Source organism: Bos mutus, chromosome 3, assembly GCF_027580195.1.
Source record: "Bos mutus isolate GX-2022 chromosome 3, NWIPB_WYAK_1.1, whole genome shotgun sequence".
In the NCBI taxonomy this organism is placed as follows: domain Eukaryota; kingdom Metazoa; phylum Chordata; class Mammalia; order Artiodactyla; family Bovidae; genus Bos; species Bos mutus.
This window is the reverse complement of record NC_091619.1, coordinates 4,091,508-4,117,063: the sequence shown is the minus strand read 5'-3', so window position 1 is coordinate 4,117,063 and position 25,556 is coordinate 4,091,508. Positions and strand designations below refer to the sequence as shown.

The window sequence follows — 25,556 nt, the reverse complement described above, 5'->3', positions numbered from 1 at the left end:
TCTTCATTCTTTCTGGAGTTATTTCTCCACTGCTCTGCAGTAGAATATCGGGCACCTATCGACCTGGGGAGTTCATCTTTCAGTGTCATATCTTTTTGTCTTTTCATACTGTTCATGGGGTTCTCAAGGCAAGAATACTGAGGTGGCTTGCTATTCCCTTCTCCAGTGGATCACATTTTGTCAGAAGTCTCTGCCATGACCTGTTCATCTTGGGTGATCCTACACAGCATGGCTCATAGTTTCATTGAGTTAGACAAGGCTGTGATCCATGTGATCAGTTTGGTTAGTTTTCTGTGATTGTGATTTTCATTCTGTCTGCCCTCTGATGAAGGATAAGAGGCTTATGGAAGCTTCCTGATGGGAGAGACTGACTGTAGGGGAATCTGGGTCTTATTCTAATGCACGGGGCAATGTTCAGTAAACCTTTAGTCCAATTTGCTGTTGATGGGTTGGGCTGTGTTCCCTCCCTGTTGTTTAGCCTGAGACCAAACTATGGTAGGAGTAATGACGACCTCTTTCAAAAGGACTTACTCCTGCACTGTTGTATTCAGTGCCCCTAATCTCACAGCAGGCCACTGTCAACCCATGCCTTCGCTAGAGACTCCTGGACACTCACAGGCAAGTCTGGCCCAGTCTCTTATAAGGACACTGCCTCTTTCTCCTGGCTCCTGGTACACACAAGGTTTTGCTTGTGCTCTCCAAGAGTCTGTTTCTCCATTCCTGTGGGAGTTCTGTAATCAAATCTCACTGGCCTCCAAGGTCAAATTCCCTGGGATTTCTCAGTCCCTTTACCAGATTTCCAGGTTGGGAATCTGTTGTGGGTTCTTAAGAACTTTCTTAACAGTGCAAGAATTTCTTTGGTATAATTGTTCTGCAGTTTGTGCATTGTCTGCTCAGCAGCTTTATGGTGGGGCTAATGGTGACTTCCTCCAAGAGGGCTTATGCCACATGCTTCATGTCCCAGGTCTGCTGCAGCCAGACCCCCTGTCCCTGTGGCAGGCCACTGCTGATCTGTGCCTCTGTAGGAAACACTCAAAAACTCAAAGTCAGGTCTGGCTCAGTATCTGTCGAGTCACTGGGTCCTGGTGGTTAGGGGTGAAATAATTCCTTTCATCTTGCCTTGGGAAGCTGGCTTCTTTTTAATTGACAGTGTAATAGCTGCAACTTCTTGTATCTTGAGATTCATATATTTACTTAGGCTGTAACATTAGGGGACTTGAAAACTTCAGGATGGTGGAGTGTGTAGTTTTAGTTAACATTCAATGAGTGCTTCTTGGGTGCTAAGTTCTCTTCTAATATTTGACATGTATTAATTCATTAGTCCTCACAACAGCTTTATGAGATGGATATTTTAAAAAATCATTTCTACTCTATGGACAGAATGGACACTCTATGTCCTGTGGTCAGAGAAGCCTGGTGGGCTACAGTCCATAGGGTAGCAAAGAGTCACACAACTGAAGTGACTTAGCTTGAGTAGAAGAGGAAACTGAAGTACAAAGAGATTAAGTAGCTCGCTCTGAGTTTTGTAGTCAATGAGAATTTTAACCCAGGAAGTCTAAGAGGAAGGAGAGGAAGGGGAGGACAATTAGAATAGCACCTCTGCCCATAGAGAGCTTCTCCAGAGGCTGTTCATGCTGATGATGTGCAATCCAGAGAGACAGAATGTCTCCTTAAATTTGTGTCTCCTTAAATTTGGGGATCAGTGGTCCTCAATCTTTTTGGTACCAGGACCGTTTTTGTGAAAGACAATTTTTCCACAGAGCGGGGGTTGGGGGATGGTTTTGGGGTGATTCAAGTGCAGTAGGGTTTGTGCTCCTTTGAGAATCTAATGCCACTGCTGACCTGACCAGAGGTGGAGCTCAGGTGTTAATGCGAGCGATGGAGAGCTGCTGAAAATACGGATGAAACTTTGCTTACTTGCCCACTGCTCACCTCCTGCTGTATGGCCCAGTTCCTAACAGGCCATGGACTGGTACTGGTCCATGGCCCAGGGGTGGGGAACCCCTGCTCTAGGTGCCTCTCTCACTTCACTCTATTACTGGACCTGTGGCTAGAACATAGCTGTCTAGAGAGGAGCTGCAGGATGTGGGGCCAAGAATGGTTGCCAAGTCCAGATAAAAGGTCTTACAACCTAGGAGCCAGGGACTGAATATGTCTCCCCAACATTTACATGTTGAAATCTAACTCCAAATATGATGGTATTAGGAAGTGGGAGATGATGAGGTCAGGAGACTGGAGCCCTCAAGAATGGAATTAGTGTCCGTATACAGGAGATCCCAGAGTTTGTGCCATGTGAGGACACAATGAGAAGATGATTGTCTATGAATCAGGAAGTAGACTCTCACCAGACACCATATCTGCTGGTGACTTAAACCTTGACTTCTAGCTTCCAGAACTGTGAGAAGTAAATTTCTTATTTATAAGGAACCCAGTCTATGATATTTTTGTTTTAATGGCCCAAATGGACTAAGACAACAGACAAAAGGCAGTGGTGATCCAGCAGGTGTTTTTAAAAAATAATTTTATTTATTTTTGGCTGTGCTGGGTCTTCATTGTTCCTTGGACGTTTTGTCTAAGTGTGGCAAGTGGAGGCTACTCTAGTTGAGGTGCACATACTTCTTATTGCATTGGCTTCTCTTGTTGTGGAGCACAGGCTCTACGGTGCTTGGTCTTTAGTAGTTGTGGCATGTGGGTTCAGTAGTTGTGGTGCATGGGCTTAGTTGCTCCGCAGCACATGGCATCTTCCTGGATCAGAGATCAAACCCATGTCTCCTGCATTGGCAGATGGATTCCTTACCACTGAGTCAGCAGAGAACGCTTTAACATGTGTTTTTAAACAGAGGCATGGCATGATTCAAGGACTTGTAGAAAGCTTACTCCAACAGCAGTAGTGAAAGGTGGATGGAAGGAATGAGACTGCAGTATAAGAAGACAGGTAAGGGGCTTTTAGGGAGCCCAGGTAAGAGCATAAAAGTAGGGACAGCCTGCGTGGGAGGAGAGAACAAAGGTATTGATAATAATAAAAATAATCACTAAGGTAAGGCTTTGTACTTGGAGCTTTTTCTCCTTTTCTCTTTTTGTCTTTAATTTCTTTCAAAATTTTAATATGTTTTCTCTTTTAATTCTCAAATCAACCCTACTTCACTGATGCCCCTGTTATCCCCATTTTAGAGATGAGGAAAAGTGTAAGTGAAGCCGCTCAGTTGTGTCCGACTCTTTGCAATCCTATGGGCCATAACCTACAGGGCTCCTCCATCCATGGAATTTCCCAGGCAAGAAAACTGGAGTGGGTCGCCATTTCCTTCTCCAGGGGATCTTCCTGACCCAGGGATCAAACCTTGGTCTCCCGTATTGCAGCCAGATGCTTTACCGTCTGAGCCATCAGGGAAGCCAACTGAGGCTTATTGAGGGAAATGTCATTGGAAGGGCCTTCTTTGAAGTTGTGAACATAGATGAGTCTTGTGATACATAGACTCCAAATGAAGCATCATTTAAGTATAGTAATTAAGTACAGTAAAAATCTAAAGTAATGTGAATTTTGATATAATGTAGTCAGCAAATGGGGTCTTGTATTATCCTAGCCCTTGTGCTCATACAGGGAAGGCTAATGTTCTCATTGGGCTGTGGATGCAAAGGCACCTAGTGCTGGGAAGCAGAGAGGAGGGAGGTTGGTCCCAGCATCTCCAGTTTCTCTGTGTCCTTGAACCAAACCAGCAAAGGGTACAAATGCCTGGAAAATGTCTCCAATCCCAGCTGCTGTCCTGAATCCAGCCAGTCATAGGCTTTTATCTACTGGGCATTGCCCTCAGATAGCATCAAACGCCAGCCTGGGCTATGATTTGGTTCCTGAAGCCACAGTGCTAAATTTAGTTGCATAGACTCAACATGAACCCCTAGTCAGTTCATCATGAACTCTGCAATTAAGGTGACCCTGCATTTTACACAACTGCACTTTTTTGGGACTTTACTTTTAACGTTGTGTGGGGTTTTAATATGAATAAACTCCTAAAGATTGGAATAATATGAGAAGAGTATAGAATTTTGACAAGTTCAAAACTCTTTACACCTAAATGGAAAGGGAGTTAAATATCTTAAGAACAAAAGAAATGCAAAAGAAAAATCAAGTTCTGTAGCTGTAGGTAGGGGAAGAATTAGGTAATACCACAGCGAGCAAGTTGAATCTAGAGGACACAAGCCATGAGACCAGCATTTTAGAGGGCATCAGCAAAGCAAGTAAATAGAACCTCAGCTAACATCTCAGTGATGCCTGGTCATTAAGCAACTGTCTTTGGCTGAGAGGACTTCCTTGATAGCTCAGTAGTAAAAGAATTTGCCTGCAATGTAGGAGATGCAGGTGTGATCCCTGGGTCAGGAAGATCCCCTGGAGAATGAAATGGCAACCTACTCCAGTATTCTTGCCTGGAGAATCCCAAGGACAGAGAAGCCTGGTAGGCTACAGTCCCACTCCAAAGAGTGGGACGTGACTAAGTGACTAAACCACTTGGCTGAGAAGGTTCCCCAAGGAATAACTGGTCTTGAGACTATTATTTCCTTTGTAGTTATGAATCTTTCAGTCCTGGAAAGACAAAGGATTCAGAATAGACATGTTCAAGACATTAATTAATACACTTGTTTAAGCATATGTATTGTTTGAGAAATTTAGCTTATTAAAGTAATAATTAACTTTGTGGTTCTGATTTGAACTATGTAGTTGAGTAATTGATTTACATTTAGGATTTTAGTTGGAATTATATATGAGGTGTTGAGTATTTTAAAGCAAATTAAGAATTATCATAATTAAAACTTTAATGGGTTAGATTTATAAGCCTTCTTTAAGTATTTGGGAGGGCTTATTTGTTGATCAGAACTTTAAAAGGAAATTAAATATATAATACTTGATAGTGAGATGTGAAGTTCTTGTTGTTCAATTGCCTGGTCTTGTCCAACTCTTTGCTACCCCATGGACTGTAGCACACCAGACCTCCCTGTCCTTCACCTTCTCCTGGAGTTTGCCCAACTTCATGTCTATTGCATCAGAGATGCCATCGAGCCATCTCATCCTCTGACTCCCTCTTCTTCTTCTGCCCTCAAGCCTTCCCAGCATCAGGGTCTTTTCCAATGAGTCAGCTGTTCACATCAGGTGACCAAAATATTAGAACTTCAGCCTCAGCATCAATCCTTTCAATGAGAATTCAGGGTTGATTTCCTTTAAGATTGACTGATTTGATCTCTTTGCTCTCCAAGGAACTCTCAAGAGTCTTCTCCAGCACCACAGTTCAAAGGCATCAATTCTTTGGTGCTCTGCCTTCTTTACAGTCCAGCTCTCACGACCATACGTGACCACTGAAGAGACGATAGCCTTGACTATACAGACCTTTGTTGGCAAACCGATGTCTTTGCTTTTCAATATACTGTCTAGGTTTGTCATAGCTTTCCTGCCAAGAAACAACCATCTTCTGATTTCATGGCTGCAGTCACCATCCACAGTGCTTTTAGAGCCCAAGAAGAGGAAATCTGTCACTACTTCTACATTTTCCCCTTCTATTTGCCATGATATGATGGAGCAGGATGCCATGATCTTAGTTTTTTTAATATTTAATTTTAAACTGGCTTTTTCACTCTCCTTCACCCTCATCAAGAGGTTTAGTTCCTCTTTGTTTTCTTCCATTTAGTTCAGTTCAGTCATTCAGTCATGTCTGACTCTTTGCAACCCCAAGGACTGCAGCACACCAGGCCTCCCTGTCCATGACCAACTCGCAGAGCTTACTCAAACTCATATCCATTGAGTCAGCGATGCCATCCAATCATGTCATCCTCTGTTGACCCCTTCTCCTCCAGCCCTCAATCATTAGAGGGGTATCATTTGCATATACAAGGTTGCTGATGTTTCTCCAGTCTATCTTGATTCCAGCTTGTAACTCATCCAGCCCAGCATTTCTCATGATGTGCTCAGCGTGTAAGTTTAATAAACAGGGTGACCAAAAAAAAAAGCCTTGTACTCCTTTCTCAATCCTGAACCAGTCAGTTTTTCCATAAAGGGTTCTAACTTACTTCTTGACCTGCATACAGGTTTCTCAGGATACAGGTAAGATGGTCTGGTATTCCCATCTCTTTAAGAGGGTTCTATAGTTTGTTATGAGCCACACAGTCAAAGGCTTTAGTGTAGTTGATGAAACAGAGGTAGATGTTTTTCTGGAATTCCCTTGTTTTCTCTATGATCTAGCAAATGTTGGCAATTTTTTCTCTAATTCTTCTCTCTTTTTTAAACCCAGCTTAGACATCTGGAGAAGGAAATGGAAACCCACTCCAATACTCTTGCCTGGAGAATCCCATAGAGGGAGGAGTCTGGTAGGCTACAGTCCATGGGGTCGCAAACAGTCGGACACGACTGAGAGACTTCACTTTAGACATCTGGAAGTTCTTGGTTCATGTAATCCTGAAGCCTAGCTTGTAAGATTTTGAGCATGACCTTACCAGCATGGGAAATGAGTGCAATTGTCCCATGATTTGAATATTATTTAGTGCTGCCCTTCTTGGGAAATGGAATGAGGACTGACTTTTTCCAGTCCTGTGGCCATTGCTGGGTCTTCCAGATTTGCTGACATATTAAGTGCAGCATTTTGATAGCATTGTCTTTTAGGGTTTTAAATAACTTTAAAGCAATTCCATTAGCTTTATTGACAGCAGTGCTTCCTAAGGCCTGCTTGACTTCATGCACTAGAATGACTGTCTCTGGGTGACTGACCACACTGTCATGCTTACTGGGGTCATTGAGATATTTTTTGTACAGGTCTTTTGTGTATTCTTTCTGTCTCTTCTTGATCTCTTCTGCTTCTTCTAGGTCTCTACCATTACTGTCCTTTATTGTGCCCATCTTTGGGTGAAATGTTCCCTTGACATATATATAGTTTTATTGAGGAAAACTCTAGTCTTTCCCCTTCTGTTGTTTTCCTCCATTTCTTTGCATTGTTCATTGAAGAAGGCCTTCTTGTCTCTCCTTGCCATTCTCTGGAACCCCGTGTTTAGTTGGGTGTGCCTTTCCCTTTCTCCCTTGCTTTTTGTTTCTCTTCTTTCCTCAGCTATTTGTAAAGCCTCCTCAGATAACCACTTTGCCTTCTTGCATTTCTTCTTCTTTGCGATGACTTTGGTCACTGTCTTCTGTACAATATTATAGATCTCCATCCATAGTTCTTCAGGCACATTTGTTACTGGATCTAGTTCCTTGAATCTATCCTTCATCTCCACTGCATCTTCATAGGGGATTTGATTTAGGTTTTACCTGGCTAGCCTAGTGGTTTTCAGCACTTTGTTTAAACCTGAATTTTTCTATGAGAAGCTGATGGTCTGAGCCACAGTCAGTTCTGGGTCTTATTTTTGCTGACTATATACAGCTTCTCCATCTTTGGCTACAAATAATGTAATCAGTTCGATGATGTCCATATATAAAGTCATCTCTTGTGTTGTTGAAAAAGGGTGTTTGCTATGACCAGTGCATTCTCTTGGCACAATTTTGTTAGCTTTTGCCCTGCTTCCTTTTGTACTCCAACGTCAAACTTGCCTGCTACTCCAGGTATCTCTTGACTTCCTACTTTTGCATTCCAATCCCCAATTATGAATAGAACATCTTTATTTTATGTTAGTTCTAGGTGGTCTTCTAGGTCTTCATAGATCCGATCAACTTTAGCTTCTTCAGCATTGGTGGTAAGGGCATAGACTTGAATTACTGTGATGTTGAATGGCTTGCCTTGGAAAGGAACTGAGATCATTCTTTTTTTTTTTTTTTTTTTTTTTTGAGGTTGCACCCAAGTACTGCATTTCAGATTCATTTGTTGATTATGAGGGCTACTCCATTTTTTCTTTGTGATTCTTATTCCAATAGTAAATATAATGGTCATCTGAATTAAATTAGCCCATTCCTGTCCATTTTAGTTCACTGATTCCTAAGATGTTGATGTTTATTCTTATCATCTCCTGTTTGACCACATCCAATTTACCTTGATTCATGAACCTAGCATTCCAGGTTCCTATGCAATACTGTTCTTTGCAACATTGGATTTTACTTTCATCATCAGATACATCCACAATTGAGCATTATTTCTGCTTTGGCCCAGCCACTTCATTCTTCCTGGGGCTTAGTAGCTGTCCTCTGCTCTTCCCCTTTAGCATATCGGACACCTTCAGACCTGGGAGACTCATCTTTTGCTGTCATATCCTTTTGTCTTTTTATACAGTTCATGAAGTTCTCATGGCAAGTATAGTGGAGTGGTTGGCCATTCCCTCCTCCAGTGGATCATGTTTTGTGAGAATTCTCCACTATGACATGTCCATCTAGGGTGGCCCTGCATGGCATGGCTCATAGCTTCATTGAGTTATGCAAGCCCCTTTGCCATGACAAGGCAGTGGTCTGTGAATAGGTTGAAGTCCTTAAGAGAATCAATTTATACATTTGTAAAATCAGTCAAATATTATCAAAAGTCCCTAAAAAGGTTTGTTAAAAGTTTCTTGATTAGTAACTAGACCAACATGATTTGTAAGCTGAACTGGCCTTAAGGCTGACCAAGGTTTTTAATTTATTTTTAATAAACTGAATATGAATTCTTAAAAATATAGCCTATGAATGATTTTCTATGCACTAAAACCATCTTTAGGGAAATAAATGGTAATGGGGGAGTCTTATTGATTGGAAAGTAGTTTGCTAAGATCACAGGGCTAGGAAGCAGCAGAGGCAGGATTCAGATCAAAAAGTTTCCCACCTATCCCACTGCACCCAATCCCCAGGCTAAGTCATCCACATCGCTTTATTTTTCTATTGATGTGACTTTCTTTCCCACTAGCCTATGAGCAACATGCTTGCAGAGACTTCTTTTCATCTTTGAATCAGCAGTCTCAGCGCAATGTCTTGAATAAATGAGTGAGGAGAACCCAGGGAGAATAGCATCCTAGAGCACCCTCAAGAGAAGGTTTCAAGCAGGGAGGGTTGCAATATCAAATTCCACCAAGCAGTCACATAAGATAAAAGCCAAAGGGTCCATGTGACCAATGGGAGACCACTTGTGACCTTTTAAAAGCAGCATGGATTCTCTTCAACTCTTGTCAGGACATATAGCCACCATACACTGATGACTAGGGAGATGCTTTTCAAAATTTGAGAAGTAAAGGAGCCAATGGGGGACACTAGTCAAATCACATCGTCATGGAGATGTCAGTGGAGTTTGCATAGCCTCGCAAAGCCATCGGGACTCTTAGGTGTGGAGAAGAAGGGAGGGATCTCTATACCTGCCCCAGCTCTACCTTTTCCCTCCATCCACCCATGGATCAGGAATCAGGCCAAGAGAGCAAAATAATATCTGGTAGTCCTCGTGGTTGGAGGTAGATGTGGGCCCAACAGTCTTTTCTCCTGGATCCTTCCAGCCTTGTTTCTGTGCTAAAGAAGGTACAGTATGTAGGAACTAAATTCATATTATATGCTGATACTGAGCTAGTCACTAGGAACTAAAAGATGAAAAAGGTAGACCCTACCATCAAGGAGCTGAGAGTATGCTGGGGAAAGAGTATGTGAGTAAGCAGACTTTTATAGTAAACAAGGTGAGTGGGAGGAAACCGAGAGGCCCAGAAGAGGGCACCTGCTCTAGCCTGGGGTTTCAGGGAAGTCTTTCCCAAGGTGGTCACAACTTTAATGAGAGAATGGGAGGGTGGTAGAGAAAGGTGAACTAGGTGGCAGGGACTAGGGTAGTCCAGTAAACCAAGTTGCAGCAACCATTTCCAGCAGTAAGAAATCGTGTGTGGGGAGTCCTAGACGGGAGACTTGGTGACAGAACATGAGACCAAGCTCAAGACGGGAAGCCAGCAGAGACTAAAGGATTTTGTCCTCCAGGACTGTGACCTTAGTTAGACTTTAGCTTATAAGGGGTGGGGGACCTTGGAAGGCTTTAAAGCAAGGCCGAGACATTGTCAGCTTTGGCTTTTAAATAGCTTACTCTGCTGCTTCTCATGCTTCTTTCTTTCATGTTCATTTTTACATCCTGTGACTCAAAAGCTACATGTGATTAAATTGAGCTCTAAAAATGGGAAATGAAAGTCTGTGGGCTGACATTTACACGCATACAGTCCATTGGCCGTCCTGAGGCGGGCCAGTCTGCTGTATAGAATGGGTTTTTCTTTCCTGTGGTCCTTGCTCCTCCTTGGTCTTCTCATTGGTGAGTCTGTCCCTGCCACTACCTCCCAGGCACCTCTACCTCCTTACACATTAGGTTTCTCTAGCAATAGGTCATTTTCACTGAAGATTTTGCTTCCCTGGGAGCCAGGCTGTGTGTAAGTGCTGGTATATGTGTGTGAGGCGGGGAGGGAAGTAGTGTGTGTGAGGTGTGTGTACTATCATCTCAGATCATGAAAACCCTGATTGTGTCTTGTCACTCTCACACTGCTAGTGAGTCACAAGGAGCCTGGACGTCCCCAGAGAGACTGAAGCTGGGGACTTGAGATAGAGGATCTGCCATAGTCAGTTCCTGGACCTCATCTGCATCTGCCATCTCAAGCATAATCTCTTCCCTTCTGCCCCTGTGAGTCACCTTTATTGTGAATTGGGCTTTCCTGTCCCACAAATGACATCTTTAGGTGATCTCGAACCTAGCACCTTGTGACAGGTCCTGTCCCTCTGAGTTCTTACTGCTCCTTCCCCTGTCCCCAAGGACCTGAGTGGTGGCAGAAGACAGGCTTGGGAACTGGAGGCCAGGGGAACAGAGCTCCTGAGAAACCCACGGTGAGGGACCAGGTTCTGCTCTTAGTCATCCGAGTTTCAGTCTTTCTTTCGTCCTCCTTTGGGAGGAATGCAGCTTGTATTAGTTATCAGGGTCACCTGACTTCAGGGTGGCCCCCACCCTAGCCTTTAGGATGTGCCCTAAGCCTGCCATAGAATCCCTTGCTGCTGCTGCTGCTAAGTCACTTCAGTCGTGTCCAACTCTGTGCGACCCCATAGATGGCAGTCCACCAGATTCCCCCATCCCTGGGATTCTCCAGGCAAGAACACTGGAGTGGGTTGCCATTTCCTTCTCCATTGCATGAAAGTGAAAAGTGAAAGTGAAATCGCTCAGTCGTGTCCGACTCTTAGCAACCCCATGGACTGCAGCCTACCTAGAGGTGTTTAAAACTTGGCAGTTTATAAAGAACTTTTACTCAAATTTAAAATAGTCTGATTCCCCCAACAATCTTGTGGTATAGGCAGAAAGTATTAAGCCCACTTTACAGAAGATGAACTAAGACATGAGGCGACACCTTCTGGCACACAGCTGGTGACCTGTGAGAATGGAAGTCAGTGCAGCTGTTGGAATGCAGAAGCAACAAGGAAACTCAGACCATACTGTCTCCAGCCACATTCACAGAACTGAAAACTCAGAGAACGGATTCCTGTCAGGTTCCCCTTGCCGCCACTTTCCTGTCCTCCCACAGAGTAAATGAATCAATGAGCTTCGCTTCCTCTGTGGTGTCCAGGTCAGGCCCTTGGAGATCATTGTCCATGGGGGCTTCCTTTGGGCACATGAAGAAATGGGTGAGACAGATCTTGCCTTAAAAAAAAGTTCATATTTCTTGGGTTCAGTTCCAGAACTATCTATTGAGGCCTCTCGTGTGCTGGTGCTGGGCTGTGTGTGATGGGGTAGAGGTGAGTGGTACGCAGGGAGGAATGAGGTGGGGTGCAGTCCTGCTGTTGGCAGCACAGGGTAGTCGACAGAGCATCAGCTTTGCAGGCAGGCGAACTTGGGTTTCATGTGGACTCTGCTGCTTCCAATAGACAGTGACTCTGGGCAAGTAGGCTTTTTAAGCTCTTTGAGTCTCATGGTCTTCATCTGTGAAGTGGGAATAAGATATTGACCTTACTAGATTGCTGTGAAGGTTAAATTAAATAATGTGCTTAATGCACTTGGCAGAGTGTCTGGCACCAATGATTCATGTCCTGAGCTGATCCTTTTCTGTCTCTTTCTCCCACTTGAATCCAGAAACAGGATTCAGAAAAGGAAGCTCTGCACACATCCCACTGCACCTAGCCACTTGGCTAAACCATCAGCCTTACTCAACTTTATTGCTCGGATAACAATTCCCTTCTACCTTCTTCTCTCCTTGGGGAACTCATGAGCTATGGGGAAAGACAAACAACACAGCTATTTGTATGAAGCAGAATGAAGTAAGCCAACAAACAAGCCAACAAAAAGCACAGTTTAGTTCAGTTCAGTCGCTCAGTTGTGTCTGACTCTTTGTGACCCCATGGACGGCAGCATGCCAGGCTTCCCTTTCCATCACCAACTTCCGGAGCCTACTCAAGCTCATGTCCATTGAGTCGTGATGCCATCCAACCATCTCATCCTCTGTTGTCCCCTTCTCCTCCCACCTTCAATCTTTCCCAGCATTAGGATCTTTTCCAATGAGTCAGCTCTTCACATCAGGTGGCCTAAGTATTGGTGCTTCAGCTTCAGCATCAGTGCTTCCAGTGAATATTCAGGACTGATCTGCTTTAGGATGGACTGGTTTGATCTCCTTGCAGTCCAAAGGACTCTCAAGAGTCTTCTTCAACACCACAGTTCAAAAGCATCAATTCTTTAGAGCTCAGCTTTCTTTATAGTCCAACTCTCACATCCATACACGTCTACTGAAAAAAACCATAGCTTTGACTAGATGGACTTCTGTCGGCAAAGTAATATCTATGCTTTTTCATATGCTGTCTAGGTTTGTCATAGCTTTTCTTCCAAGGAGCAAGCGTCTTTTAATTTCATGGCTGCAGTCACCATCTGCAGTGCTTTTGGAGCCCAAGAAAATAAACTCTGTCACTGTTTCCATTTTCCCCCCATCTATTAGTAACAGGCAAATTTGGCCTTGGAATACGGAATGAAGCAGGGCAAAGACTAATAGAGTTTTGCCAAGAAAATGCACTGGTCATAACAAACACCCTCTTCCAACAACACAAGAGAAGACTCTATACATGGACATCACCAGATGGTCAACACCGAAATCAGATTGATTATATTCTTTGCAGCCAAAGATGGAGAAGCTCTATACGGTCAGCAAAAACAAGACCAGGAGCTGACTGTGGCTCAGATCATGAACTCCTTATTGCCAAATTCAGACTTAAATTGATGAAAGTAGGGAAAACCACTAGACCATTCAGGTATGACCTAAATCAAATCCCTTATGATTATACAGTGGAAGTGAGAAATAGATTTAAGGGCCTAGATCTGATAGATAGAGTGCCTGATGAACTATGGAATGAGGTTCGTGACATTGTACAGGAGACAGGGATCAAGACCATTCCCATAGAAAAGAAATGCAAAAAAGCAAAATGGCTGTCTGGGGAGGCCTTACAAATAGCTGTGAAAAGAAGAGAAGCGAAAAGCAAAGGAGAAAAGGAAAGATATAAACATCTGAATACAGAGTTCCAAAGAATAGCAAGAAGAGATAAGAAAGCCTTCTTCAGTGATCAATGCAAAGAAATAGAGGAAAACAACAGAATGGGAAAGACTAGAGATCTCTTCAAGAAAATCAGAGATACCAAAGGAACATTTCATGCAAAGATGAGCTCGATAAAGGACAGAAATGGTATGGACCTAACAGAAGCAGAAGATATTAAGAAGAGATGGCAAGAATACACAGAAGAACTGTACAAAAAAGATCTTCACGACCCAGATAATCACGATGGTGTGATCACTGACCTAGAGCCAGACATCCTGGAATGTGAAGTCAAGTGGGCCTTAGAAAGCATCACTATGAACAAAGCTAGTGGAGGTGATGGAATTCCAGTTGAGCTATTCCAAATCCTGAAAGATGATGCTGTGAAAGTGCTGCACTCAATATGCCAGCAAATTTGGAAAACTCAGCAGTGGCCACAGGACTGGAAAAGGTCAGTTTTCATTCCAATCCCAAAGAAAGGCAATGGCAAAGAATGCTCAAACTACCACACAATTGCACTCATCTCACACACTAGTAAAGTAATGCTCAAAATTCTCCAAGCCAGGCTTCAACAATACGTGAACCGTGAACTTCCAGATGTTCAAGCTGGTTTTAGAAAAGGCAGAGGAACCAGAGATCAAATTGCCAACATCCGCTAGATCATAGAAAAAGCAAAAGAGTTCCATAAAAACATCTATTTCTGCTTTATTGACTATGCCAAAGCCTTTGACTGTGTGGATCACAATAAACTGTGGAAAATTCTGAAAGAGATGGGAATACCAGACCACCTGATCTGCCTCTTGAGAAATCTGTATGCAGGTCGGGAAGCAACAGTTAGAACTGGACATGAAACAACAGACTGGTTCCAAATAGGAAAAGGAGTTCATCAAGGCTGTATATTGTCACCTTGTTTATTTAACTTACATGCAGAGTACATCATGAGAAACGCTGGACTCGAAGAAACACAAACTGGAATCAAGATTGCAGGGAGAAATATCAATAACCTCAGATATGCAGATGACACCACCCTTATGGCAGAAAGTGAAGAGGAACTCAAAAGCCTCTTGATGAAAGTGAAAGTGGAGAGTGAAAAAGTTGGCTTAAATCTCAACATTCAGAAAACGAAGGTCATGGCATCTGGTCCCATCACTTCATGGGAAATAGATGGGGAAACAGTGGAAACAGTGTCAGACTTTATTTTTCTGGGCTCCAAAATCACTACAGATGGTGACTGCAGCCATGAAATTAAAAGACGCTTATTCCTTGGAAGGAAAGTTATGACCAACCTAGATAGCATATTCAAAAGCAGAGACATTACTTTGCCAACAAAGGTTCGTCTAGTCAAGGCTATGGTTTTTCCTGTGGTCATGTATGGATGTGAGAGTTGGACTGTGAAGAAGGCTGAGTGCCGAAGAATTGATGCTTTTGAACTGTGGTGTTGGAGAAGACTCTTGAGAGTCCCTTGGACTGCAAGGAGATCCAACCAGTCCATTCTGAAGGAGATCAGCCCTGGGATTTCTTTGGGAGGAATGATGCTAAAGCTGAAACTCCAGTACTTTGGCCACCTCATGTGAAGAGTTGACTCATTGGAAAAGACTCTGATGCTGGGAGGGATCGGGGGCAGGAGGAGAAGGGGACGACAGAGGATGAGATGGCTGGATGGCATCACTGAGTTGATGGATGTGAGTCTGAGTGAACTCCGGGAGTTGGTGATGGACAGGGAGGCCTGGCGTGCTGCGATTCATGGGGTCGCAAAGAGTCGGACATGACTGAGCGACTGATCTGATCTGATCTGATCTGATGAGACTGGACGCTGTGATCTTAATTTTTTGAATGTTGAGTTTTTAGCCAGTTTTTCCACTCTCCTTTTCACTTTCAACAAGAGGCTCTTTAGTTCTTTGCTTTCTGCCATAAGAGTGGTGTCATCTGCGTGTCCATGGTTATTGATATTTCTCCTGGCAATCTTGATTCCAGCTTGTGCTTCATCCAGCCTGGCATTTCACATGATGTACTCTGCTGCTGCTGCTAAGTCATTTCAGTAGTGTCCAACTCTGTGCGACCCCATAGATGGCAGCCCACCAGGCTCCTCCATCCCTGGGATTCTCCAGGCAAGAACACTGGAGTTGGTTACCATTTCCTTCTCCAATGCATGAAAGTGAAAAGTGAGAGTGAAGTTGCTCAGTTGTGTCTGACTCTTAGCCACCCCATGGACTGCAGCCTACCAGGCTCCTCCGTCCTTGGGATTTTCCAGGCAAGAGTACTGGAGTGGGTTGCCATTGCCTTCTCCGATGTACTCTGCATATAACTTAAATAAGCAGGGTGACAATATACAGCCTTGATGTACTCCTTTCCCAGTTTGGAACCAGTCTGTTGTTCCATGTCCCGTTCTAACTGTTACTTCTTAACCTGCATACAGATTTCTCAGGCGGCAAATCAGGTGGTCTGGTATTCTCATCTCCTGAAGAATTTTCCACAGTTTGTTGTGATCCACACAGTCAAAGGCTTTGGTGTAGTTAATAAAGCAGAAGTAGTTATTTTCCTAAACTCACTAGTTTTTTCGATCATCCAACAGATGTTGGCAATTTGATCTCTGGTTCCTCTGCCTTTTCTAAATCCAGCTTGAACATCTGGAAGTTCTCGGTTCATGTACTATTGAAGCCTGGCTTGGAGAAATTTGAGCATTACTTTGCTAACATGTGAAATGAGTGCAATTGTGTGGTAGCTTGAACATTCTTTGGCATTGCCTTTCTTTGGGATTGGAATGAAAACTGACCTTTCCCAGTCCTGTGGTCACTGCTGAGTTTCCCAAATTTGCTGGCATATTGAGTGAAGCATTTTAACAGCATCATCTTTTAGGATTTGAAATAGCTCAGCTGGAATTCCATAACCTCCACTAGCTTTGTTCCTAGTGATGCTTCCATAGGCTGAAGGAAACTGGGAGGTAGGCATGGCTGGACCAGAAGTATGGAGCTCAGCTAAGGCCCCAGAAAGGAAGCAGCTCTTGAACTAAGCTTAAGGAATCACTGTACTCAAGGGTGAGCATAGCTCCTTGATCAAGGGTGGAATTCTTCCAAGCTGGACTGAAGGTTCTGGGCCAACTTGGGACAGGAAGATCCATCTGGTGTCAGCACTGCCTTGGCATGCTTCCAGTCAACTTGCACATTCCTCCAAGTGGAGCCAGAAGAGCTGCATGGGAAGAAGGAACAGCAGGTCATAGGGTGGATTCTATGGTGGGCACATGGGACACTGCATGTCCCCCAGTGTGGAGTGCCCACCCACAGCATAGCAAGCTCTCTCCTACTCCTCGTCACCACAGCTACTATCACAGGACTTCTCAGTTCAACTTTCAGCAGAAAAGCCTGCACCAACTAACTTCAGTGACATTGAAAGAGTGAGTGAGTGTTAGTCGCTCAGTCGTGTCTGACTCTTTTCAACCCCATGGACTATAGACAGCCGGGTTCCTCTGCCCAGGGAACTCTCTAGGCAAGAATCCTGGAGTGGGTTGCCATTCCTTTCTCCAGGCGATCTTCCCAACCCAGAGATTGAACTCAGGTCTCCTGCATTGCAGGCAGATTCTTTACCATCTGAGGCACCAGGGAAACCCTCAGTGACAGTAAGTATCTTGAATAATACCATAGTGAGGTATTTACGTGATTGTCTCATTTAACACAAAATCCTGCAAGATGACAATCCTGTTTCACAGGTTAGAAAACTTGGACTCAGAGAGGTTAAGTAACCTGCCCAAGATCACACAGCTAGCACTTGGTAGAGCAAGGGCTTGAACTCGGGCAGTCTGGCTAGTGCTCTGGAGTTACACTCTTCTCTCAAGTGCATTATAGGCTGGTATCCAAATGCTTGTCCCTCTCACCATGCTTAACGTGGCCTGGCCAGCACAACACTAGTCCTCCTGCTCTAGAAAGATATGTTCCCAGATTCTGGCTGCACCTTAGAGGAGCTGGCTTTTGTCTCACAAGTGGCCAAATAAGCAATTATGGGGGATACTGCAAGGCAATTCTTGCATGGATGCGACTGGGCTGGATGATTTCTGTTCCTTTTCCCCGAATTGGCAAGAGATGGACTCACAGAAACAGTAGAGATTACCCAGCTCCCTCCCCCCACACCAGAGCCCCTCCCAAGGATTTTGCTTACTCTCCAGGACATTTAGTACCTGCAACCTTTAGGACAGCCTTCATTGATTATTTCCTTATATGTTAATTAATTAATATAAATGTGGAAGGAAACCATTGTGGTGTGGAGGTTGTTGTTTTTCAGTCACTGTCATGTCCGACTCTTTGCGATCCCAAGGACTGCAGCACACCAGGCTTCCCTATCTTCTACTACCTCCCAGAATTTGCTCAAACTCATGTCCATTGAGTCGGTGATGGACTCTTTCATCCTCTTACATCCCCTTCACCTTTTGCCCTCAATCTTTCCCACCATCAGGGTCTTTTCCAATGAGCTGGCTCTTTGCATCAGATGGCCAAAGTATTGGAGCTTCAGCTTCTGCATCAATCCCTCTTGAGTTCTAGTTCTGTCTATAACTAGCAATGTTGTCTTGAGCAAGGCACCTATATTCTGTGGGTCTCTATTTTCTCACCTATAAAATAGGAATACTAATCATGGCCCTGACTCTCCTTCAGGCCTGCTGTGAGCCTTCAATGTAACAGGCTGTTCTCTGTCTGCAGGACCAGGGGCTTCCAGAGCCCCCATGGTGGTAACTGGGATCCTGGGGGGCTCTGTCACTCTGCCCCTGCAGCTGCAGGATGGACAGCAGGTGGAGAGCATCTCCTGGGTAAGTCGCTCAGTCCCTGGGGCAATAGCCACAGTAACCTTGGTAGAAGCTGGAGGACCAGACACCTTTCACCAGGAAGAATCACGGTACTGGGGTCGTCTGAGTGTGGTGGGCCCAGACCGCTCCCTGCAGATCAGCCACCTGAACTGGGCAGACGCGGGGTCCTACCGAGCCCACGTTAATCTTCGGAGCTCCCGCCTCACCCACACCAGGGAGTACAGCCTGCATGTCTATGGTGAGTGTCCGGGGTATGGCAACAGGTGGGTGTGTGCGTAGCCTGTCTTTCAGTCACTTTTATAGCCTTTCCCACTTCCCTTTTAGAAACAATTATAGTTTTCTTTCTAATTATGAGACTAACATGTGCTTAACTGAGAAAAACATAGAAAGTAGAGTTGCCTGGGAGAATATCCTAAAAAATGTTGATGGCTGGGATGTGTCCCAGACCAATTGCAGTTAAATCCCTGCGTTTGGGCAGAGAATGGGATTCTGGGCCCTGAGAACCAGCTTCTGCCACAACCGACTCATGAGGTCTTGAGCCTCCTCCTTGCTAAAATAGAATATTACCTTTCGTGAGAATAAAATTCACGGGAAAAACGCTTTGTAAAGCTCTGCACAGATGCAGGAGAACACTACTATCATATTCCTCAAGGAAATGTCAGTGATTGTTTTAGCAGGGGAAACTACAAAGAATACAGTGGGGCGGGGGTGCCAGGCACACACAGCAGCAATGTTGGCCAGTGAAGACACAGTCAGGTACTTTTAGATTTAGCCTGCTTATTACTTATGTAGAAAGGGAGAGGGGCCAAAGGGCTCAGATCCCTGGGTCCTCATCCCACAGCCCAGAAAGGATGACCCTGAGGCTAAAGGGGCCAGATGACCGTAATGGGAGTTGCTGAGAAACCAGTTCTAGACTGCAGAGAAGTTTCATAGTCAGCAGCTCTGTTCTGTGGGGATGGAGCAGGAAGCCTGGGACCTCAAGACAAAAACAGTCTCATGACAGCCTCCCAGGAGGGACCAGTGCGAGGCCTGTGGGAGATGGCTTCAAAGAAATGCCTCACAGGCCACGCACTTCTCATGTTCTGGGAGGATCACAAGGCCTTTGCAAGACTTGGATTAGATGTGATTCCAGTCTTTGCCTGAGGAACAAGGTTGCTGTGGATGGTAAGTTCACCAGGCAAGGTCACCAGGATGCTGTGGCTGGAAGGTACCAATGAATCATGAGGATGAACACAGGAAGATGAGTGATTGCAGGAAAGTGGAGAACCTTCTCATATAACTTCCTGGGTTATGGAACAGGGAATATTCCTATTATTAATAGATGAAGGTTTTTTTTTTTTTTTTTTAACTTGGGTTGACAAAATTGCCCTGGTCAGGTTCACACAGTTGGGGTGAAAGCATTTCTGTCATAAATTGGCTTGGAATGACTATGGCCCATTCCTCAGACAGAGCAAGGGAACACTGGGTGGTGGGCTGTTGGGACCTGGGGTAGGGCTGTTCACCCAGAGATGGTGGGAGAGCCCCTCTCACTGTGCTGATGGCTGTTTTGGTAGGACAAGCTCAGTGTGGATTCTGAACAGGATATAAGGCTGTGCTAACTGATCAGAGTTGGGGTCTTCCAGAGATGGTTTCTGGGGCAACAGTTATGATAAAAGTCCAGATTTTAATGCTTCAAGGGCATTTCCCAAGTCACGGTTGTCCCATGACAGCTTTGCTGGCAGGTAGGAAAGTGCCAGTCACTCAGTGGTGTCCAACTGTTTATGACTCCATGGGCTATACAGTACATGGAATTCTCCAGGCCAGAATACTGGAGTGGGTAGCCTTTCCCTTCTCCAGGGGATCCTCCCAACCCAGGGATTGAAGCCAGGTCTCCGCATTACAGGCAGATTTTTTACCAGCTGAGCCACAAGGGAAGCCCAGGTAGGAAAAAGGGTTTTTATTTCTAGGCTAAAGAGATAGATAGCATATTAAAAAGCAGAGACGTTACTTTGCCGACAAAAGCCCATCTAGTCAAAGCTATAGTTTTTACAGTAGTCAGGTATGGATGTGAGAGTTGGACCATAAAAGAAAGCTGAACGCCAAAGAATTGATGCTTCTGAACTGTGGTGTTGAAGACCCTTGAGGGTCCCTTGGGCTGTAAGGAGATCAAACCTATCAATGAAGCTACTACTTCATACTATTGTTCTGAGAATCAGAGGAGATATTAAGTGACACGTCTTATAAAGTCCAAAGCTCTAGAATAGATGTGGGCGGATTCTACCTCTGTTGCTTGTTATGTGTATTCAAGGTGGTGCAGGGTCTTGGTGGCAGCACTTCCTACTTCTGCCCCATGAAGGGAAGGCCCAGAGCAGTTTCCCAGTCCTCAGCTGGTTCTTTTTCTGACACACAGAGCCGCTGGCCCAGCCCCGTGTCACAGTGAGCACCAGGATTAGTGGGAATGGACACTGCCTCATCATCCTGACATGCGTGGCAGAAAGCAGAGGAGGCACTGTGACCTACAGCTGGGCGCCCCTGGGACCCCAGACCGCTGTGTCCCATGGAGGGTCTGTCCTGAGTGTCAGCTTGCGGCCTGGGGATAGCGCGCTGAACTTCACCTGCATGGTCAAGAACCCAGTCAGTAACAGTAGCTCCCTTCCCATTTTGGTGCCGCCTTCATGCACAGGTACCTGGAATCCGAGCATGTACCCTACTTGACAACTCTGAAATGGAAGGTGGAGGAAGGAGTCCTGTCCCCTTCAGGCCCCGAGGAGAAAGGCAAACACTCAAGAGAGAGTGGGTGGGCCAGAGTGTGTCTCAGTGGTTGGGGAGAGGGAGACCCACTGGAGTCGAGGGGGAGGCTGGAGGGGTCTGGGCAGGAGGGGCTGGCTAGGATCTGTGGCTGCCCTGAACAGGCAGGGAGGCCCTGACGCAGAAGCTGTGGTTTTCTCTCTCCATCTGCAGGGCCAGGAGTCCAGGGTGGTGAGGAATCAGTAGGGGAGACAGTGATCGGCATCCTTGGGAAGTCAGGCACTCTGCCCCTGGAGGTCCCAGTGGGGCAGGAGGTAGAAAATGTTACCTGGAGCTCTCGAGGCCTTGTTGCTATTTTGCGACCAGGACCGGCAGGGGAGCCAATCCTGGTTGCTGGGACTCAGGGACCCTACAGCTAGTGACTGAGCACCCCCTGCCACAACTACTCTCTTCAGATCAGCTCCCTGAGACTGCAGGACTCTGGCCCCTATAGAGCCTGGATAACTCTGCATAGTCCCCCAGTCAACATCACCAAGGATTTCATCCTGCATGTCTATGGTGAGGGGGTTAGAGAGCTTACGTTTGAACTTGATCTTCCCTCTCCTCTGCTTGGCCAGCCTGGAGCCTTCTCATAGCTTGAACTTTCCTTTCTTGGCACAGAGAGACCGCAGGAGCCCAAAATCACAGCCAGCTCTCAGATCATGAAGGATGGGACCTGCTTCATCACTCTGGCCTGTTTGCTGGACCAGGCTGGAGAGGATGTTCAGTACAGCTGGGACCCCCAAGGCCAGGGGGCGGTTGTGTCACATGGGGGAACCACTCTCAGCATCTCCTGGAGATCTGGGGTCAGCGATAGCTATCACTGTACAGTCAAGAACCCCGTCAGCCAGAGCTCCAGCTCCATCTCCGTCAAGCCCCTCTGCTCAGGTAACCGCTTCCTTCTGAGAACCCTTCTTTCCCAGTCCAGATTCTCAGCATGCCTGCCTGCCTTCCTTGGGGTTCTGGGAATGATTGAAGAAAAGGAGGGCTGGGTTAGTTTGCAACAGGGAGCATCTCTGGGGTGGCCGGAGATGAGAACCTGGGAGCTCTGCTCACCTTCTGTCAGCCCTGTGCCTAGATGTGCAGCAGGCTCAGCTGGGTAATGGCTCGTTCCTGGGGCTCCCTGAGGAAAGCTGCTTCATTCACCCCATTCAGTGCTGCAGAGCCCCTGGAGGAGGGGCCCCAGACCTCCTCGCCTGTGAAGCTTCTGCCCTTCTCCTTGCCTGTAGCGTCTCTGAGAGGGCATTGGGACTCTGTTCCTCTGGTGGGCAAGGGTGGCTTCTCCTGGCTTTCACAGGCCACGGCAGGAAACCAGCTCAGTCCCAACACACCTGTCCCTCTTGTCTTCTCTGCTGACTTCTGAAGAGGTTGTCTCTGCTTCCTGTCTCTTGTTCCTCACTAACCATCCACTCTTCAACCCCTTGTGGCTGGTTTGTTCCAGGGGCATCCTGATGGCTGAGCTCATGGGTTACTCCTCAATTGTTATCCTTGACCTGCTTTCCTCAGCCACCTGGGCAGCTCTCTCCTGGACTTTTTCTTTCCAGCCATCATCCTTTTCAGGACTGATGCTGTCCTTTGCCCAGGCCTCTCCCTGCACCTCTTCTTTTCTTCCTGTTGCCAAAGGCAGAAAGTCAGACGTTATTTAGAACACTTATCTTCCCCATGCTACCTGCCCTTACTCACACCTTTCTTGCTTCACATATTCTTCACCTGGTCTCCTAACTTCTCTCCCCTCCCAATCACCCTCCTGATGGTGCTGCTAGGGGACTTCTAAGTGAAAGAAATGCTTGTGTTTCTTTTCTGCTTCAAACACTTTGGTGTCTGCCCAGTATCTAAAGTACAAATATTTTAGCACCTCTTTGTTCATAAGCAACACACATTTACAGAGCATTTTTAAGGCCTGTGTTGTTCTAGTCATTGAAGATACGGTGAAGAAGAGGTCTGGATAAATTCCCACCCCTTGGGGAACTCACAATCGTCACCACCTTCAGCTAACTCTAGTAAATGACTTTAGAACATGGAGCATGCTGTAAAATGGCCTTTGTGCATGCGTGTCTCCTCAACTGAATCATGACAAAGCCCACGCTTACCTTTCTCTGCACCTCCAATTCCCAGCTTGTAATAGATGTTTAAACTGTGATCCTAACCTGTGATCATTGTTAATTCAGGTTCCTTCCTACCCTGCTGCCTGAGGAAAGAGTTTCTTCTCTTTTTGATCCTGGGAGCTTTGCAGATTAAACAGATTTGAACTTGACATGTGGAAAAGCCAAGAGCAGGAATGTGAAAAGAAGGTCACTCTGTGAAATACAGATAAGAAAGTCTACACAGAGAAAGAAAGAGGAATGTGGCCTGATACCCAAATCTGCAGGTGTGAGAAAGAAACACTTGTATTGCTTAAAGCAGGAAACCAATTTTGTTTGCAAACTGAGTTCAAAACAATGAAGAAACAGCTATGTATTTTCTGTTTAAAACCATCTGCTTATGTTTTGTTTAATTGTGTTTTAACATGTTCAGAAAGAAAAGAGGCTTATTCAATTTAAGAAAAATTGAATGGTTTGAAATATAATGATAATAAAATTGTTAAATATTGTGCATAGATATTATTTTTTGTTAAAATTTATGTAAATGGGCTCAGAGGGCCCAGATTCAACTTAAATTTTGTCTCCTTGGAGCATTCTTTCACCACCTGATTTAAGCAAATCTTCCTGGGTCATTGTACCCAGTTGGTTTTGTCAAATTATCACAATTTGTAAGTATATATTAATTTGTTAGTTTACTTGTTTTTTGTCTATCTCCCCCACAAGACATTCAGCCATTGAGGGTTCTTGGCTCATGGTAGATATTTCAATATATATATATTTTTAACACATGAATGACTAGGTGGATCAGAGTTGAGAAAATTCTTTTTAAGATTTGAGGACTATTAGGAAGATTCATAAAAATTGGAGTCCTATATGATTGTGTTTTTTTTTCCTTCCTGCTTTTGATAAAAGGAAGAAGAAAATGGAATCTTTAACCTAAAATTTCCTTGAGTGTTCAATAGCTAGCAAAAGAAAGAAGTTGGAGGTTTTGACAGCAAGCTGCTTTGAAGTGCTAAATAGATTGCTCTAGAATTAGAACCATGTGCAAACAATGGAGCCAAAAGTATAATTTAGGTGAGAGAATGACCTTGAACATCTCTTTTTTTCACTCTCAACTGATTACTTTAGTTCCTACTTCACTTACAATGAGGATTGACACTCCATCCAGTACAAAGATTCTAGTAAAGTACTTGGTGATATATCCTGAAATATAAATAGGCAGCCAAGATCGCAAGATATTTGAGGAAAACTGTGAATGAGAGTCTCCAGACAAACAGAATCAATTAAAAAAAGAAAAAAGAAAAAAACTTGAAAGAGAGAGCATGCAGGGAGCAAGAGAAAAAAAAATAACTCCCCCCAAATCTGTATTTAATATTCTTAGAAACATGAGAAGATATTACATTTTTAAAAAGGAATAGAATGGAGTATGATGGAGTAGGAAGACCCTGAACTCTCTTCCTCCCATGAAGAAAGAAGGAAAGTGAAGTCATTCAGTCGTGTCTGACTCTTTGCTACCCCGTGGACTGTAGCCCACCAGGCTCCTCCATCCATGGGAGTCTCCAGGCAAGAATACTGGAGTGGGTTGCCATTTCCTTCTCTAGGGGATCTTCCTGACCCAGGGATTGACCCCAGGTCTCCTGCATTGCAGGCAGTCACTTTAACCTCTGAGCCACCATGGAAGCCCATGGGCACACAAATTATAACTATTTACAGAGAACTATCAATCAATGAGAAAAGCTGGAAGACTAGCAGAAAAGATTTTCTACAACTAAAGAGGCAAGGAAGTAACCATAGTGAGACACGGTATAGTCAAGACCAGTATCCTCAGGTAGACAATCCACAGATGAGAGGACAATGGCAATTACAAACGTTCTCCCCAGGGAGTGAGTGGTCTGAGCCCCATGTCGAGATCCCCAGAGCAGAAGTCCTGCGCTGGGGGGAGATGAGGCCCCAGAATGTTTGGCTTTGAAGATCACTGGGGCTTACTTGTGGGAGAGCTGGAGAGCTGTGGGGAATAGAGACTCCACTCTTTAAAAATTTTTAAATATTACTTATTAATTTTTATTGAAGTATAGTCAGTTACAATATTGTGTTAGTTTCAGGCATACAGCAAAGTGATTTATCACCCCCTCCACCTTCTCCTTTGGTAACCGAAAGTTTGTTTTCTATGTCTGTGAATCTGCTTCTGTTTTGTAAATAAGATTTGTGGTTATCGGAAGCAGTAAGGTAGGAGGAGGGAGAATTGGATGAACCGGAGTTTAGAAAGTACAAACTTCCAGTTATAAGATAAATAAATATAGGGATGTAATATACAGCATGATAAACATAATCAACATTGATGTATGTTACATGTAAAAGTAGTTAAGAGGATAAATCCTAAAGTGACATTTTTTGAGGTCACATATTATGAAGCCCTACTGGCAGGATTCAGAGTTCTGAAGGCACAGGAAAAGTGGAGTTGCTAGATTACTTGATGCCTGTGTTTGACC

The 25,556-nt window shown here is 44.8% G+C and overlaps 1 protein-coding gene across 1 annotated transcript; it reads left to right on the top strand.

The window, feature by feature from the left end:
* Positions 1 to 10,092: 10,092 nt before the first annotated feature.
* LOC102278736 (SLAM family member 9) lies at positions 10,093 to 23,571 on the top strand. The gene is made up of 5 exons (XM_070363018.1): positions 10,093 to 10,196; positions 18,117 to 18,458; positions 20,610 to 20,882; positions 21,608 to 21,874; positions 23,155 to 23,571. The coding sequence occupies exons 1-5, from the start codon at positions 10,148 to 10,150 to the stop codon at positions 23,232 to 23,234; spliced, it is 1,011 nt and encodes a 336-aa protein (XP_070219119.1). The 5' UTR covers positions 10,093 to 10,147; the 3' UTR covers positions 23,235 to 23,571.
* The last annotated feature ends 1,985 nt before the right edge of the window (positions 23,572 to 25,556 follow it).

Coding starts and splice junctions, on each gene's coding strand:
- LOC102278736 (XM_070363018.1), top strand. CDS start 10,148: ATGGGTTTTTCTTTCCTGTGGTCCTTGCTCCTCCTTGGTCTTCTCATT. Junction 18,459..20,609: donor GTACAGCCTGCATGTCTATG/GTGAGTGTCCGG, acceptor TCTGACACACAG/AGCCGCTGGCCCAGCCCCGT. Junction 20,883..21,607: donor GGTGCCGCCTTCATGCACAG/GTACCTGGAATC, acceptor TTCTTGGCACAG/AGAGACCGCAGGAGCCCAAA.